The sequence below is a fragment of the Monodelphis domestica genome, chromosome 6, assembly GCF_027887165.1.
Source record: "Monodelphis domestica isolate mMonDom1 chromosome 6, mMonDom1.pri, whole genome shotgun sequence".
NCBI classification, from domain to species: Eukaryota; Metazoa; Chordata; class Mammalia; order Didelphimorphia; family Didelphidae; genus Monodelphis; species Monodelphis domestica.
The window spans coordinates 21406478-21425010 of NC_077232.1; the positions used below are offsets into that span (position 1 = coordinate 21406478).

At 36.4% G+C, this 18533-nt stretch overlaps 2 protein-coding genes across 2 annotated transcripts; both read left to right on the forward strand.

The window, feature by feature from the left end:
- Positions 1–357: 357 nt before the first annotated feature.
- Positions 358–1465, forward strand: LOC100024712 (olfactory receptor 1013). Its single transcript, XM_001375859.3, has one exon. It carries the CDS (start codon positions 358–360, stop codon positions 1285–1287), a length of 930 nt encoding a protein of 309 aa, XP_001375896.3. The 3' UTR covers positions 1288–1465.
- Positions 1466–16833: 15368 nt separating this feature from the next.
- Positions 16834–17763, forward strand: LOC100618051 (olfactory receptor 1013). The gene has a single exon (XM_003341532.2). It carries the CDS (start codon positions 16834–16836, stop codon positions 17761–17763), a length of 930 nt encoding a protein of 309 aa, XP_003341580.2.
- The last annotated feature ends 770 nt before the right edge of the window (positions 17764–18533 follow it).

Consider the following 18533-nt stretch of genomic DNA (forward strand, 5'->3'; position numbering starts at 1 on the left):
CATAGGAAATGCTTAATTATACCAGTTGACTGACTTATATGATGATTACAGATTTCATGGCAGATATTAGCATTTAAATGTCTGAAATTATTGACTACTTTGTTCTTATTTCTATAGCATGGTAGCCTTCTATATGTCTAGGACATGGTAAACACTAAATAAAATTTTTGAATTAATGAATAAATATAAATTAATTTAGACATAGAAGTAAAAAGTGTTCACCACTATGCTGATGATGAATTATCTAGTGATCAACTCTGGTTTTTCATTTTTTTCCAAGCCATACAGGTCATTGCACTTCTGAAATGCTTACTTATAGTTACTTCACATCAAACATAGACAAGATGAGCTGAAGTAATGGAAAAGTTTAATAATACTGTGACTGAGTTCATCCTGGTGGGCTTCACCCAGGACCCTGCAATGCAGCTGGTGCTCTTTGTGTTTTTCCTTATGGTATACTCTATGACAGTGGTGGGGAACATAACTCTGTTAGTCTTAATCTGTACAGACTCCCAGCTGCACACCCCCATGTATTTCTTCATTGGGAACCTATCTTTTTTGGATCTCTGGTATTCCACTGTTTATACTCCCAAAATCATGGTAACTTGTGTATCTAAGGACAAGAGTATCTCCTTTGCTGGGTGTGTGGCTCAGTTCTTCTTCTCAGGTGCACTGGCATATAGTGAATGCTACCTGTTGGCTGCCATGGCATATGACCGTTATATGGCCATTTCCCAACCATTACTCTATACCCAGGCCATGTCACCAAGGGTCTGCATAGGTCTTGTGGCAGCTTCATACCTTGGAGCCTTCACTAACTGTGCCATCATTACACGTGAAACATTCATCATGACTTTTTGTGGGGATAATGTGATTGATGACTTCTTCTGTGATCTACCACCCCTTGTGAAGTTGGCATGTGATGTGAAGGATAGTTACCATATTTTGCTCTATTTCCTCTTGGCTTCTAATGTCATAACACCCACTGTATTCATTCTGGCTTCATATCTCTTCATCATTTCTGCTATCTTGAGGATACGCTCTACCCAGGGCCGACAAAAAGCCTTTTCTACCTGTTCCTCTCACTTGATTTCTGTTACCTTATACTATGGCTCTATTCTTTACATTTATTCTCGCCCAAGTTCTAGTTATTCTCTAAATCGTGACAAAATTGTCTCCTCATTTTACACTGTGGTTTTCCCCATGTTGAATCCCATGATCTATAGCCTGAGGAACAAGGATGTGAAAGAAGCTCTGAAGAAGCTTTTCATGAAGATGACTTCATGATTTAAAGGAAAACTTTATGTCACCAAAAACTCATAGTGATTCATTTCAATTTTTAAAAGTTAAAACTAATTTGTAATGTTCTTTACATTGACTACCTATTGTAAACTTAGGTAGTGAAATAAAGTCTTGTATATAGCAGAGAATGAAATAGGAATAGAAATTTTAAAAAAGAAAAATTGTCTAATTAGGTGCTATTAAGGAAACACCATTCAATATCCACTTGAGAAGTATCTCTTTTTGTCTATGACCATGTTATTTCACAGGAATTGTAGTCATGCTATAATTCTAAATTGTAGGAGAGTAGGTATCTCTTGAAAAGAGTCCATCATTCCTAATAATATCACTGTTGGATCTGTTTCCCAAGGGGATCAGGGAAAGAGCAAAAAAAGAAGCAATAAACACCTGTTTCTTCCAAAACATTTATAGCAGGTGTCTTTGTGTTGGCATCTTGGAAACGAGGGAGAAGTCCATCAGCTAGAGAATGTCTGAACAAGTTGTGCTAAATAATTGTGTTGCAATGCTTCTGCATCATAAGAAATAAAGAGCAGTTTAATTTAAAAAGCTGGGAAATACCTACGATAAATTATGAAAAGCAAAATGAGTTGAACCAAGAGAACATTATATTTATATAATGCTATAGAATTCATATGTGAGGAATAATTCATGTCTCCCTCCAGAGAAAGAAAAGATTAAAAAATGAAAAGACATAATTTATTTTTACATTTTAAAGTCAGGTATTGCCTTCTGTGATGGAAGGGAAGGAAGGGGGAAAACTGGAAATTTTAATATAACCAACATACAAATAAATGAATAAAAATAAAAAACAATAAATAAAAAACAAGAGCATGAACAACACAAAAGCGTCATAATATTAAGAAATGTTGAAATTCCTGCTAGTTATTTAAGTTTAGTGCTCATACATATCCTTTGATGAACATATCATCTCCATATCATTTTTTGCATATACATGAATAACTGGATTTCATTTCTCTATTATAAGTAGATGAATTTTAAGGAATTGCTTGATCAACAGAGAGGTAAAATGAATTGCCCAGTCAGGCAGATAGTTAAGCATCAACTACTGGATTTGAACCTATATCTTTTTTCCTTCAAGTCTAACACACTATCAAGGATTACAAGACAACCCATCAAAGTTTATCAAAAGCAGAGATAGGTTGTGATATTCATTAGCGCAATAAATTCCTATAGAATCATCACCTTAAAATAGTTGTCACAAATTCTTTGTCCATCCATATACATATATGTACATACATGTGTATATATATGTGCATGTCACAGATGCACACAGATATATGCACACACATAGATGACTTTCAAGATTTATGAAGTATTTCCCTTCTAATAGTCTCGTTAGTTAGGGAGCCGGAACCCTGGCATTATGGTTTCAAGTCTATCAATGACCATCATGACATAATCAGTAAGGGTCCCCAAAAGGTGGCAAGGAAAATGACACAGACACCACTGGGGGGAGGGCAGGAGAACTAGCAGAGCTGAAAGCAATCAGAAGCACTTAATTGAAAGTTACATCTATTTTTATAGGGGGGGGAATCAAGTTGAGAGCTTAGGTAAGCTTTCACATACACAATGAAAAGTAATGATCAACTAATGATTTACAGGGTGGTGCAATGCATTTGGTTTACCTCATTGAATCTAGATAGAGTATTCTACAGGTTAATAAATCAATATGTCAGTGTGTAACCATCTACCCCAGATTCCCAGAGAATGCATGTATCAGTAGGTTTTGTAGGAACATTCAGTTTCAGTGGGAGGGGTGAAAAATGAGAGGTTTGAAACCTCAGGTGAGAAATGGGTTATGTGTCTGACTTGAGCTGAACCATGGCTACCTCCAGAGCTTTGCTTTTGGGGGCCTTTAGGCTTTGACTTCCATTTCTCCAGAGCTTTGCTCAGTGGAGGTCTTAGGCTGTCTTCATATCTGCTCCTTTATTATTTAAATCAGATGAATGAAGCTAAAGTAAATAAATGTTTGATATCAATTTTTGTTTTCTGAAGTAGAAGTAGAGTATTGATATTTGGATCTGACTACCAGGGCCTGGGAGCATATACTGGAAGAATGACAAGAGAAGGGGCTGTGGAAAGGGGAATGATACAACCAGTTACAGATGCAATGGATGGGGATCTTTGGAATAGTTGGACTGGGGTTAGAACAAAGGGTGAGACAACCACTTCTTAACATAAAATTGGGAAATGTGTTTTGGAGAAGTGACTTAGTTAAGATTGATGAATCCTGGGGAGACTTCCTACCTCCAGGGATTATTCTGCCACATGAACTATTCTTTTGGCATATTTATTAAATAAATAGTTCTTTGACTTTCAATTTTATTAATTTCTCCTTTGAGTTTTAGGATCTCTAATTTAGTCTTCATCTGAGGATTTTTAATTTGTTCACTTTCTAGTTTTTTAATTTGCATGCCCAATTCATTGACCTCTGCCCTTCTTAATTTGTTTATATATGAACTCAAGGATATAAATTTCCCCCTGAGTACTGCTTTGACTGCATCCCATAGGTTTTGAAAGGATGTCTCACCATTGTCATTTTCTTCAATGAAGTTATTAATTGTTTCTACGATTTGTTCTTTAACTAGCTGGTTTTGGAGAATCATATTGTTTAATTTCCAATTAATTTTTGATTTATCTCTCCATGTACCCTTACTAATTATTATTTTAATGCATTGTGGTCTGAGAAGGTTGCATTTATTATTTCTGCCCTTTTGCACTTGTTTGCAATGATTTTGTGCCCTAGTATATGGTCAATTTTTGTGAATGTACCATGTGCTGCTGAAAAGAAGGTGTATTCCTTTTTGTCCCTATTTATTTTTCTCCATATGTCTACTAACTCTAGTTCTTCTAAGATTTCATTTGCTTCTCTCACCTCTTTCTTGTTTATTTTTTTTTATTTGATTTATCTAGTTTGGATAGGGGAAGGTTCAGATCTCCCCCTAGTATAGTTTTTCTATCTATTTCGTCCTTAAGCTCCTCTAGTTTCTCCTTTAAAAATTTGGATGCTCTGCCATTTGGTGCATACATATTGAGTACAGATATTTCCTCGTTGTCTATACTGCCTTGTATCAGGATGTAATTACCTTCCCTCTCTCTTTTAACTAGATTTATTTTTACTTTGGCTTTGTCTGATATCATGATTGCTACTCCTGCCTTCTTTTTATCATTTGATGCCCAATAAATTTGGCTCCATCCTCTTACTTTCACCCTATGTGTATCTACCTTCCTCATGTGTGTTTCTTGCAGACAGCATATGGTAGGGTTTTGGATTCTAATCCACTCTGCTATTCACTTGCGTTTTATGGGTGAGTTCATTCCATTCACATTCAGAGTTATGATTACTAGCTGTGTGTTTCCCAGCATTTTGATTTCTACTCCTGGTCCTGGTTTAGATACAGGATTGTTCATTTCTCGTGTAAATAAAGCAGAACCTCGACCCTCATGCTATAATTCTATAAAAAGTTGATAGGTTGGGGTCATCATGTTTGTTTCAAATATCGTATAATATAAATATGGCATGGTATTCCCTTTTTTTAATGGTTCCTGTAGATAGGTATCTCCAACTCATATTCAGTAATTATTCATATGAATTAACTTATAAAAGATTCATTGTACGCTAACTGAAACAAAAACTTGGGGTGGGGTTCAGTTTCTTAAGTAGTGGAACATATTTAATTGCTATGCACATTCAAATTTCAGGGAATTCAATTACAAACTCACTTTTTTGTTTTGATTATAGAGATTTGCTTTGAAAGGAAAAAGCAGGGAAAAATTATAAAACTGTTTGATTTCAGGTAACAGTCAGGGTTATTAATCAGTCATGCAGTAACAATTGTTCTTCACAGTACCTTGTCTTTTCTTATTTTTTAATTTAAATTTTATTTATTCATTTAATTAATTTAGAATATTTTTCATGGTTATATGATTCATATCCTTTCTCTCCCATCCTCCCAAACTCCTCTTGTAGCCAATGAGCAAATCCACTGGGTTTTATAAGTGTCATTGATCAAGACCTATTTCCATATTATTAATATTTGCACTAGGATCATCATTTAGAGTCTATATCCCCAATCATATGTCCATTGAATCATATGATGAATCAATTGTTTTTCTTCTGTGTTTCCACTCCCATGGTTCTTCCTCTGGCTGTGGATATTGTTCTTTCTCATAAGTCCCTCAGAATTGTCCTGTGTCATTGCATTGTTGCTAGTACAGAAGTCCATTACATTTGATTGTGCCACAGGGTATCAGTCTCTGTTTATAATGTTTTCCTGGTTCTGCTCCTTTCACTCTGCATCAGTTCCTGGAGGTCTTTCCAATTCACATGTAATTCCTCCCGTTCATTATTCTTTTTAGCACAACAGTATTCCATCATCAACATATACCACAATTTGTTCAGCCATTCCCCAATTGAAGGGCATTCCCTCATTTTCCAATTTTTGCCACCATAAAGAGCATGTCCATAAATATTTCTGTACAAGTCTTTTTTCTTATTATCTATTTGAGGTATAAACCCAGCAGTGGTATGGCTGTATCAAAGGGCAGACAGTCTTTTAAAGCTCTGGGCATAGTTCCAAATTGCCATTCAGAATGGTTGGATCAATTCACAACTCCACCAGCAGTGCATTAGTGCCCCCCATTTTGATATATCCCCTCCAACATTTATTACTTTCCCTTGCTCTCATATTAGCCAATCTGCTAGGTGTGAGGTAGTACCTGATAGTTGTTTTGATCTTCATTTCTCTAATTACAAGAGATTTAGAACACATTTTCAAGTGCTTGTTGAGAGTTTGGATTTCTTTATCTGATAATTGCATATTCATATTCCTTGCCCATTTGTCAATTGGGGAATGACTTGATTTTTTGTAGAAATAATTTAGCTCCTTATAAATATGAATAATTAGAACTTTGTCAGAGGTTTTTGTTATAAAGAATTTTTCCCCAATTTGTTGCTTCCCTTCTAATTCTGATTGCATTGGTTTTGTTTCTATAAACACTTTTAATGTAATCAGAATTGTTCATTTTATATTTTGTAATATCATCTTTCTCTTGCTTGGTATTAAAATCTTTCCTTTCCCACAAATCTTACAACTGTAACAGTTAATTTAGTCTCTAGTAAAAAAAAGTATTATATTTTTATGAGGTTTATTAAGATTATTAGAAATCAAGGATACAAAATAATAAACCTTGTGCCCATGACTGATTCAGACAAATTCAGAAGCCCCATGCTTAGTCTACTCCCTACATCCTTGCAATCTCTGAGTAGAGGAAGAGAAGGAAGTAGGCATTAGAGCCAGTTTAAATACAAATTCTGTTCTCCACGAGGTTGGGACTCAGGTGAGATTATAGGGAATTCTGGGAAGTACCAAGGGCTTCTGGAGATTGAAGTCTGGGTTTCAAATTTCCATTTTTACACAACTATACTCTTCTATGTTCACCTAATTTACTTATAATTTCCTTCTTTATATTTGTCATTCACCTATTCTGAATTTATCTTGGTGTAGGGTGTGAGATGTAGATCTAAACTGAAGCTCTCCCATACTGTTTTCCAGTTTTCCCAGCAGTTGTTGTCAAATACTGGGTTCTTGTTTATTGTACACTGTCTTGCTGAGGTCTTTTACCCAAACTCTATTCCACTGATCTTCCCTTCTGTCGCTTATCCAGTATCATATTATTTTGATGACCACTGCTTTACAGTATAGTTTAAGATCTGGTACTGCTAGGCCACCTTCCTTCACATTTTTTTTCATTATTTCTCTTGATGTTCTTGATCTTTTGTTCTTCCAAATGAATTTACTTATAATATTTTTTCTAATTCAGGAAAACAATTTCTTTGTAGTTTGATAGTTATGGCACTGAATAAGCAAATTAATTTGGGTAGGATTGTCATTTTTATTATTTTAATTCATTCTGCCCATGAGCATAAAGTAGGCTTCAGATAAGCTGAGCTCTATTACGGCTTTTCGTCACAGGTCATTCTGTCTCCTGTTTGTTCATCACATTGCAACATGCTTGAATAACCCCTGTAACCTCTAATGACATCTTTGATGAAGAATGGCCATAACTCCTGGCATGCTGGCCACAATTGAAAAGGCTTTTTGCCCTTCTTCTCCTTCTTATTCATATAAATACATTCCATTTAATAGTTAAAGATCATTGGAACTTGTAGAATTCTGGGTAAAGGCTCCTGGAGGACAGGTGAATCTCTTCCCCTGTCTCCCAAGTAACTCCCATTGCTCAAAGGGCCAGATAAATTTTTGTTGGGATACCTAAATAAGAATATACTCCATAAATATCCTACTTCAAATCTCCTAAAGGCATATGGGTTTTTGAAAGTTGGAAGACTTGTATACAAGCTATAGACAGAGAGAACAAGTCAGGAAATTTTGGAGTACTTTCTCCATATTGTCTTACCTATTGCCCAAAGAGCAGAATGCTTAAGTGTGATGACATTCATCTCTGGAAGATCAATCTACTCAATTATGAAGGGGTAGTGATTCAGGCCAGTGGAAGGAACACCTGAAACCATGAAAGCAATGACCTTAAGAAGATACACACTAGCATTGTCCATTGTCCCTGGGCCTGAATGGAAGAACTAGAAAAAAAAGTCAGTTCCACCCACACCTGAACAATAATACTCTCTTATATCTGCGGAGTCACTATCCAGTATTTGTTTGAAGATCTCCAGGGAGGGGAATTCACTCATCTTGTCCCCAGACACACCTGTCCAACCATTAGCAAAACAACTGCACAAATAGAAGAGGAAGAAAGTAGTGTCTCTTTGACCTTTGACAGTGAATAGCAGCTGAGTGATGCTGTGTGTAGAGCTCTGGCCCTGAAGACCTGAAGTCCTGAGTCAACTCCTGGTTCATATATTTAGTAACTATGTGATCCTGTGAAAATTATTTATCCAACCATTGCCTCAGTCTGCTCATCTGCTAAAGAGAGATCATCATAGTTTCTACCTTACTAGTAGAATAACACTTACCTCAAGGCTGGGATGATGGTTGTACAGGGCTTAGCTTAGTTCCTGGCACAGAGTAGGCACTGAAACGATTACCTCATGCCACTACTTCCAACTCTCCCTCTTAGTTTTCATGGATTCCTTCAAAGCTTGCCTCAAAGCTCAACTTCTATAGGATGTGATTCAGCTACTACTGTCTCCTCTTCTGGATGACCTATCTACTCCATATATATGTATATATATATATATGTGTGTATATATATATGTGCATATATATATATGTGTGTGTGTATCTATGTAATACATGTATAAATTACACAAGCATTTTCATACTTACATATGCATGTACATGCATATATATGTAGCTCCATATATATACACACATAAATATGTAGAGAGATAGAGAGATAGATAATCTATTATCTAAAAACTTTCTATTTACATGTTTTCTTTTTTCAAAGCATCTTGAGGGCAGGGATTTTGTTTTATTTTTATTTCCCAGCACTTAGCATAATGTTTGAGATACAGTATGTACTTATTAAATGTTGTTGATTGACCCTCTGACTCCCTACTTTTGACATAGGTAGATATACCTGGACCAAATGAGACTGATTATTATTGGGGAAGGATCATTGAGTTCCACTACTTTACTTCTTTTATATATAATGCATCTGAAGGCAGGTGGCTTGCCAATATCACACAGTTACTATGTGCCCTGTGCTCTATCCACTTTATCCCTGAGCTATGATTTGTTCATGAGCCAATAAGTGTGAAAAGATGGAACTTGATCTCACCAGAACCAACACTTACTAGCAATGAATTGGTCCACAAATCACAATGGCCAACAGAACATGGCATGGCACATACCTCAGGCCTTGAGTCCTTTCCAGGTGAAATTTATATGGGATTTACTTACCTGTGTTGTGTTATTACCCTATTGTAGAATAGAAACCTCTAGAGATCAGAGGATTCTTTATTTTTGAACGTGTGTACAAAATGTACAGTGTGTACACTGTACCTTGTACAGTGCCTTGCACATAGTAAATACTAATAAGTGTTGGGGAATAGAATTGCAAATGCATTAGAAACTTTAAAGAGATATAGAAATAGACCTTGTTACTTTAGTAACTCTTCTTGCACATTAATTATGGACAGTTTATTCAGTGGAGAGAGGCCATTTAGTTCTCAAATACATTAAAATTTTCCACCTTTTTATGAAACCGATTGGAAAGCTGTGTCCCCTGCATTTAAGGAAAAGTCTTCCACATCTCAATCCCCAGCTACAGATTCTAATGGGTTTCAGTGAAAAGGAAGCTTATCATTATTATTTTCCCCCTGTATTCTCTATGTCTAATTAAAGAAGAGAGTCATGGATGAATTAATTTGGAAAGCATGATTCCCTGGTGTGATTCCATCTTCCTATGGAACTAAACAAGACCAAAACAATCTACAGAAAAAATGGATTTAATTGCTATATTGGAAATTTCCCTGGTCAAGTGATTCTTCTTTGTACTGGAGACCCAGGAGAGCCCAAAGCAGGTACTAAAGATTCCAGGATCAGCTGAGTGAACAGAACTCAATTGAGATGATAGCACTCCTGGTTTTTTTGGTAAGTTTTATGATATAGAAATGGTGATGAACTAGATTTTTTTATCCTCACAAATAAGCTGATAGTCTGTTTTGTGGTACATATATGTGGATGCCTGTAATGTGTGACTTTCCCTACAATGTGCTCAGTTCCCACACAGCTGTCCCCAGCTATTTCATGAAGAATTCTGACCATGCTTGAAATCCCTCACATAATATATTTTTATTTGTATTGAAAAATTGTCTGGAAAATGCATGAGATTTAGCTTGTAAGGGATCTTAGAAGTCATCTCATCTAAGCCTTTCATTTTACAGAGAAGAAAACCACATGAAACAATAAGCAAGTGGCCAAGTAAGGTCTTCTGATTTCAGATGTAATTTTTTTCCACTTTGCAGTTTCTGCTGAGAGGGAAATCTTGCAGTTTCCTCTCATCTTCCTGGAAATAGAATTTTCACCCTTAGATATTGTTACAAACTCAGAAGAGATTGGTGAAAGGGGTATGTTAAGGGACGAACATTCTGTATCAAACCCTATGCACTAATGTTCTTAGATTTTAGCTCAAAGAGTTTTGATCTAGTTTATGTATAATTCTAACTGCATCGAGCTTTTGGTTTCTGAGCTAGAGGAAGTTAAAAATAGAAAATGGAATGGTGTCCACAGTTGAAAAGTAAAATTGGGGCAGCATTTTATTTCACATTGACAGTGAGGATAAATAACCAGAGAAACAGGAATACTCATAAAATGAATGCAAAGAAGAGAGGAAGGAAGGAAGGAAGGAAGGAAGGAAGGAAGGAAGGAAAGAAGGAAGGAAAGAAAGAAGGAAGGAAGGAAGGAAAGAAGGAAGGAAGGAAGGAAGCAAGGAAGGAAGCAAGGAAGGAAAGAAGGAAGGATGGAAGGAAAAAAGGAAGGAAGGAAGGAAGGAAAGAAGGAAGAAAGGAAGGAAAGAAGGAAGGAAAGAAAGAAGGAAGGAAGGAAGGAAGGAGGGAAGGAAAGAAGGAAGGATGGAAGGAAAGAAGGAAGGAAGGAAGGAAGGAAGGAAAGAAGGAAGGATGAAAGGAAAGAAGGAAGGAAGCAAGGAAGGAAAGAAGGAAGGAAAGAAAGAAGGAAGGAAGGAAGAAAAGAAGAAAGGAAGGAATGAAGGATGGAAGAAAAAATAATAAAACTATGAAAAAGCAAGCAAATGCACAAATCCTATTAAGTTGGGTAATTTTTCAGAGGGAGAAGAAATTTTACTCAGTTTAATTGATCTTCTCTCCACAAGGTTATATTTTTATAATAACATTCAGTAAAATAATACATATTTTAATGAAGATAGAATGTAACATTTGTAAGATATCTTAGAATACATAATATCTGACACAGACTGAACTTGATGACTTAAAATCTAAAAACTGAGACTCCTAGAAGATAGAACAGAGAGAATGATGGAAGAAGGGAAAAATGCTTGAACTGGGAGTGGTACTGAGATGACAGGACATAAAATGTTAGAGTACATAGAGTTTCTTCTAAAAGGGATTTTGATGACTAAGTCTGTTAATAAATATTAGGGGTCCCTTAATTTGAAGGAAAATGCATTTTTATTTTTATTAATGTGTAATTGAATTCGGAAAATTATATTTAATTAATTTAAAATAGTTTTTCTTGGTTACAATATTCATGCTCTTTTCCTCACTAACCCCCTCCCGTAGCTGATGTGCAATTCCACTGGGTTTTACATGTGCACGAATGTATAATTGAAGCTTAATTTCCTTCAGCTATTTCTTTAGGCAACAAAAAACATAATTTGTCACTAAAATAAATCATAGATATTTTTATATCACATTACAGTTGTAGCAATTTTCTCAAAATCCCATTTACATTCATCACTACCCTTAAATTATACTCATTAAATTCATTACTAAATGAATAATTGCTAAATACATTAAAATATCACTTTTAAATACTTCATCAATTATATTTCCATGTATTTGATTTTTTTATCTAATGATTTTTTTATAAATTCAAAACATTGTTAGAAGGGGTTCATAAGCCCCTCCAGACCATAAGATGAGGTTCCATTCCAGAAGAAGGGTTAGGAATCTCAGATCTAGTCTAATCTTGTTATTTCACACATCCACATACTCTTTGTCCAGAAAGGAGTAGTTTCTTTCCCAAGATCACACAGATATTTAGGAGCAGATTAAGAACTGCAACTGTGGATTTACACTCTGCTGTTCTTTGCCCTATTCCAGGCATGTCTCCTACCAAGGGTTTGGATCTAGGTGAGTGTTTCACCCTAAGAACTTGAGTTCATTCAGGTTAGGATGGTCCCATGAATTAGAAGGACTTCAAGAGAGGAGGACAAGCCCCGTGCCTCTCCTAAGGGACTCAGTACCACTTGGCCAGCTTGTAAGAACTTTGCTTTACTTTATTATGTATATTAAATTAAGTTGAGTGAAGGCAGTGAGTATTTTTCCAACATCTATACTGTTTTAAGTACTCTGTTAAATGCTACTATTAAGCAGAAGTTCTCTAATTTGATGCCTGTCGAGAAATTCCTAATTAATCTTCATGTATTTATTTAGTATTTACCATGGAGCAGGCACCATGCTGAATACTACTAGGGAGGCGATATCTTCTAATGAGATAGAAGCAGTGAAATCTTAGATATGCAGTCTAGTGAATGAACAAACATTTATTAAGAATTAAGGGGTGGTTTCATGATGCTGTGGATAGAGCACTGGATTTTGATTTATGGAAAACTGAGTTCAAATCTAGCTCAGAAATGTCATAGCTGTGTGACCTTGGCCAAGTCATTTAGCCTCTCTTGATAGAGAAGGAAATGATAATGCATGCTAGTAGCTTTGCCAAAAACATACTCATTAACCCAGGTCCCCTGAAATGTCTGAACAAAACAAAGGATGTAATTTGATAATAAAGACAATTTCTAAAATACTCTTTGTCCCTCAATGATCACATTCCAGTGAGAGGGAGAGACATAAAATTAACTGTGCACATACAAGATAGATAAGAGTATAAATGGGAGATAATCTCCAAGAAAAAGCACTAGATGGGGAGGGGGATCCTGGAAAATGGCTCCAGTAGGAGGTGGGATCTCAAGTGACTCCAGCTCTTAGAGTGAAGTTCCTTAACCAAAAGGCTTTGTAAGGTTTATCCTGAAGTCATCAACTTCCTCCATGTCTAACTAAGGAGCTGTGCCCAGCTCAAATTTCATCTTGATTCAACCAAGACTTCAGGAAGAACAGACAAACAAGACATCACAGTTTCAACTGAGAAAGCTTACGAGGTTGGAAATTTACATGACATGAGTTCCTTGTTCAATCATTCTCAAGTAGAGACAAGCAGACCCTCTCCAGAGCTCCTGAGGTGACAGTGCCCAATGGGAGGACAGAAGAATTCTGCAGGTGGCTCTACAATTAAAAAAAAAAAGATGAATTTGATTTTCTTTTAGGTTTGTGAGTGAGTTCTCCATGCCATTCTAAAAACATGCATATAGAAAATGGAAGGAAAGTGATTATGTCAATGAAATTTTTTCTGACCAGGTAAGCATATATTTAATTTTTAAATTTAACTCTGTTAAGGCTTATTATTTTTTGGGGGGTGGAGTGGAGAAGATGATCTGGATCATCTGTGGTTTATTCATTTAATAAGCTTCCACAGGACAGGTAAGTGGTTTATAGACATAGGAGGTTTTGGGTTCAAATCTGGTTTCAGACACTTTCTTGCTGTGTGACCCTGAGCAAGTCACTTAACCCCAATTGTGTACTTGCCTAGCTTCTTCTGCCTCAGATGCGATATAGTATCCCTTAAGACAGAAGGTAAGGGTTTGAAAAAAAATTTAGGATGTGGATTCCTGTCATTGATGCAGATTGGAAATTGTTCTAGAACCTATAATCTTACTGAGTTGGCAGAGGATACTCCAAGGCTAACTTGTCCATAGTCCTATATCTTAAATATCTTAAAATATAATATTTTAATTATTGTAGATTAATTTTAATTTTTACACTAGTATGGGCCAAATTCAGGACTTCAACACAAGCTTTTCTGACTCCAAAATCTGCCTTTAATAAGTCATTCAACACTGATTACATCCTGGTATACAATGCAGCAAATGAAACTCGGTTCATGGTTATTTATTATCTATATTAGCTGCAGTGCAATTTGTTAAGCTGCTGAGGAGATAAGCATTTGGTATGATGAGATGCTTGTCTGCCAAGATTTTATAATCTTATCTAGGAAGTTATGAGACTAAAAGAGGTTCCCTTAAGAGAGACACAACTAGGGGGCAGCTTGGTAGCTCAGTGGATTGAGAGCCATGCCTAGAGATGGAAAGTCCTGGGTTCAAATCTGGCCTCAGACTCTTCCCAGCTGTGTGACCCTGAGCAAGTCACTTGACCCCCATTGCCTAGCCCTTACCACTCTTCTGCCTTGGAAACAGTACACAGTATTGATTCAAAGATGGAAGGTAAGGGTTTAAAAAAACAAAACAAAAAAGAGAGACACAATTACCTCATTGGTGCTTTAGAAAGTAACAAAATAAAGTGAGGCTTTGCCAGTCTGGGATATCTGGGAAGTATTTAGGGAAAAGGTGGTATATGAATTAGACTTTAAAGAAGGGAAGGAAATCAGCAGGAGGATGGGGCATTCCAGGCACAGAGAAGGAGTTAGGCAAAGGTACAGAGACATGAGATGACATCAAGTGTTTAGGGGGCAGAATTTTGCATGGCTTATCTGCTCTTAGAGTATAGGGAGGAGGAGGGCATATAAACATATAAGGCCAGAGGGTGAAGTCATCGCACAGTGTGGATGATTTTGAAGCCAGGCAGAGAAGTTTGGACCTTAAAGGAACCACTAAATGTTGTTGAGCAGAGAAGTAATGATCAAATCTCTGTAAGAGCAAGATTTTTTGGTCTGAGAATTTTGAATTAGAGGACAAGAGATGAACTGTGGTTCTCTTTTCCAAACAGATAATGGAAAAATAGAATCAGGCTGTACATTTTGAGTTATAGTTTTTGGACATGGCAGATACAGACAATTTGTTTTGCTTGATTATTTATTACAAGGATTTACTTGTTTTTTTTATTTTTCAATGACAAGAGGGAGAGAAATTAAATTTTTATTAAAGAAAAAAGAAAAAGAAACACCATTTTTGAAGGGGAAAAGAATAGAAGCAGGAAGCTTTGTAGCTAAGATACTGCAATAATATAATTGGATTCATTTGGAAGGGTCTTAGAGGCAATTTGGGTTCTTTAGAGATGATAAAAATGATGAACCAAGAGGCTAGGTGACTTATCTAAGATTACTAGGAGAGTGAAAAAAGAATTGCTATTTGAACCCCAGTTCTCTGACTGCAAAACCAGTACTAATTACTATACCACTAAACATATATATTGTGTCCAACACTTTTCTTTCTGCAGTTCATTTTACATATGAGGAAACTGAGGCAAAGTAACTTGTACAGATTCACATAGCTAGTAAGTGTTTGAAGTTAAATTTGAAATCAGGAAGATGTTTTCCTAACTCAAGGCTCAGCACTCAGCTTCTCTGCCAGCATAGTACTCCAACTATTTTGCTAGCCTGAAGAAGAGGATGATGATGATGATGCTAAGATTTCGATGGTTTCCATTATCCTCATTTAGTGGGGGAATCAATATTAACGAGCTAGAAACCTATATAATATAATGCAAAAGGCTTTTTCCTCCTACTTATCTCATTCATTTTATTCCTAACCCCAAAGTAAAAAATTCATTCTCCTTTAACATACTAAGACATTTTATTTGAAACTTGAAGTCAGAAAACAAAGGCTGGATAACAACTTCTTGACTTTGTTTCTGTGAGAATTCCTTTCAGAACTGAATTGTCCTGATGCTTATTGGGTCAGTTCAACTATCAGATTCTGATTTTCAAAATCTCGGGTTTGGAGATTTTATTATTCTTGGAATTTGCAAAAAGACTTATATGTATCAGGCTAACACAACAAGAGGGTCAAAGATAGGAGGCATGGTGGTTTGGTGGAATGATGACTGAATTAGGAGTCAGAGGACTTTGAAAATTTCACTTCCTCTCTTTAAGTCTCAATTTTCTTACCTGGAAAATAAAAGGGCTGGAATTAGTGAGTGACAAAGGAATTTTTCCATAATTTCTTGATCCACTAAATTAATAGAGAGGTGAGTAATGGGATCCCATTAGTCATAACAAGAATCTGAAAGGAATATAGCCATATGGTCTAATGGGATAATTATGTAATATTAAAAATGATGCCCTATTCAGTGCTTCAGTACTGTGTAGAGATTTCATTACAGTGGGCAATCTCTTTTTTTTTTAACCCTTACCTTTAGTCTTGGAATCAATACTGTGCATTGGTTCCAAGGCAGAAGAGTGGGAAGGGCTAGGCAATGGGGGTCAAATGACTTGCCCAGGGTCAAATTTGAACCTAGGACCTTCCATCTCTAGGCCTGGTTTTAAATCCACTGAACTACCCAGCTGCCCCCTAGTGGAAAATCTCGATACCACTTCAGAGAACAACTTTCAATATCTTGGTAGACATTCATTGAAGATGACTATAGTCAAATTACTCTTCACTTTTCTGACAGGCAGGTAATGAGCCTCTTTAAAGTTAGCTGAGCTGATCCTTGAATGGCAGCCATGAAGTCATTAACAACCCATTTATTTGTAACCTTTTCAGCCTTGTAAGCTTCACTATAACTTGAATTCCCTGAGACTTTGGGAACCCAAGTTTATCTCCAATGATATGAATCCCAAATGTCTGTGTACATTGAGTTTTACCCAAACAATGGGCAACGGTCAACATGGTTGAGTAATAGGCAAATGTTGTTGCTTGTTGATGGCATTGTTCATCCAAAATTGCAGTACTTGTTTCTCATTTGTTTTATCTAGATATGGAAAATGGTGTATCTAGAACACTTTTCCATGGGAGATGAAAGCCTCTGCAGTCATGGAGAAAGGCAATCATACTGTTACTGAGTTCATTCTGGTGGGCTTTACACAGGATCCTGTGATGCAGCTCGTCCTCTTTGTACTTTTTGTCATGGTATACTCTGTGACGGTGGTGGGGAATATCAGCTTGATAATATTAATCTATACAGACTCCCGATTGCACACCCCCATGTATTTCTTCATTGGGAACCTGTCTTTTCTAGATCTGTGGTATTCTTCTGTTTATACTCCCAAAATCATGGTGACCTGTGTGTCTGAGGACAAGAGCATCTCCTTTGCTGGGTGTGTGGCTCAGTTCTTCTTCTCTGCTGGACTGGCATATAGTGAATGTTATCTGTTGGCTGCCATGGCATATGACCGCTACGTAGCCATCTCCAACCCATTGCTCTATGCTCAGGCTATGTCTAGATGGTTATGTATATGTCTGGTTGGCATTTCTTACATTGGTGGTTTTGTCAATGCTATCATACTTACTAGTAATACATTCACTCTAAATTTCTGTGGGGATAATATTATTGATGACTTCTTTTGTGATGTCCCACCATTGGTGAAGCTCGCATGTAATGTGAAAGACAGTTACCAGGACGTACTCTATTTCCTCCTGGCCTCCAATGTCATCACTCCCACTGTACTAATCCTGGCATCTTATCTCTTCATCATTGCTGCCATCTTGAGAATTCAGTCCACCCAGGGCCGACAAAAAGCCTTTTCTACCTGTTCCTCTCACTTGATTTCGGTTACCTTATACTATGGCTCTATTCTCTACATTTATTCTCGCCCAAGTTCCAGTTATTCCTTGGAGAGAGACAAAATTGTCTCCTCATTTTACACTGTGGTTTTCCCCATGTTGAACCCTATGATCTATAGCCTGAGGAATAAGGATGTGAAAGAAGCCCTGAAGAAACTCTGCAAAATAACAACTTCCTGAGTTTGAAGAAAACATGTTTTTTTTTTCCTTTCAAAATGCATATAATTGGTGTGTCTCATCTGACACTCAGAGTTCTTTCAAATGTTTTCTATTAAAAGTGATCTAGAATATGTCTTCTTTTTAAAGACAAAGAATAGTCTAATAAGAATTGAGCTATTTTACATTAGGAGGTGAAGTCCTAAATCTAGTAAAGTGAAACTGGATTAATTTTTGAAAGCAAAAATGTGAGTATAAAATCAAGGGTTTTTATTTTAAAGTTATCATAGAGGTAATGCTGATTATAGTGGTTTTGTGCATTATATAGTGATCTGTGCTCAAATCTTGTTTATGACAGTATGAAAATGGACTCCAAGTACCTTAGTCAGTCAGTTCTTTAGCCAAGTATTTGTTATTTTTTTTACTATATTCCCTAGACACTGTGCTAAATCCTGACTATGTGAATAAAGGTAACAATAGTCCCTGCTCTCAAGGATCTTACATTTTAATGGTAGTGAAAACAACTGAATGAGTATATACAAGAAGCATGAATAGAATAAGGAAGATAACCTTTGTGGGAAGGGCATTAGCAGCTTGGGAATCTATCTTTTGCAAATGGTTGGATTTCAGCTGAATTTTGAAAGGAAGCAGAGAAACTAAGAAGTGGTGTTGAAGTGTGGTGGAAAGCTAGCACATAGACACCAAGACACAATACTAAATGAAAAGAACAGAGAGAAGACCAGTTTGTGTGAAATGTAAAATATATGGAGAAGAGCAACATATGAGAGGATTGT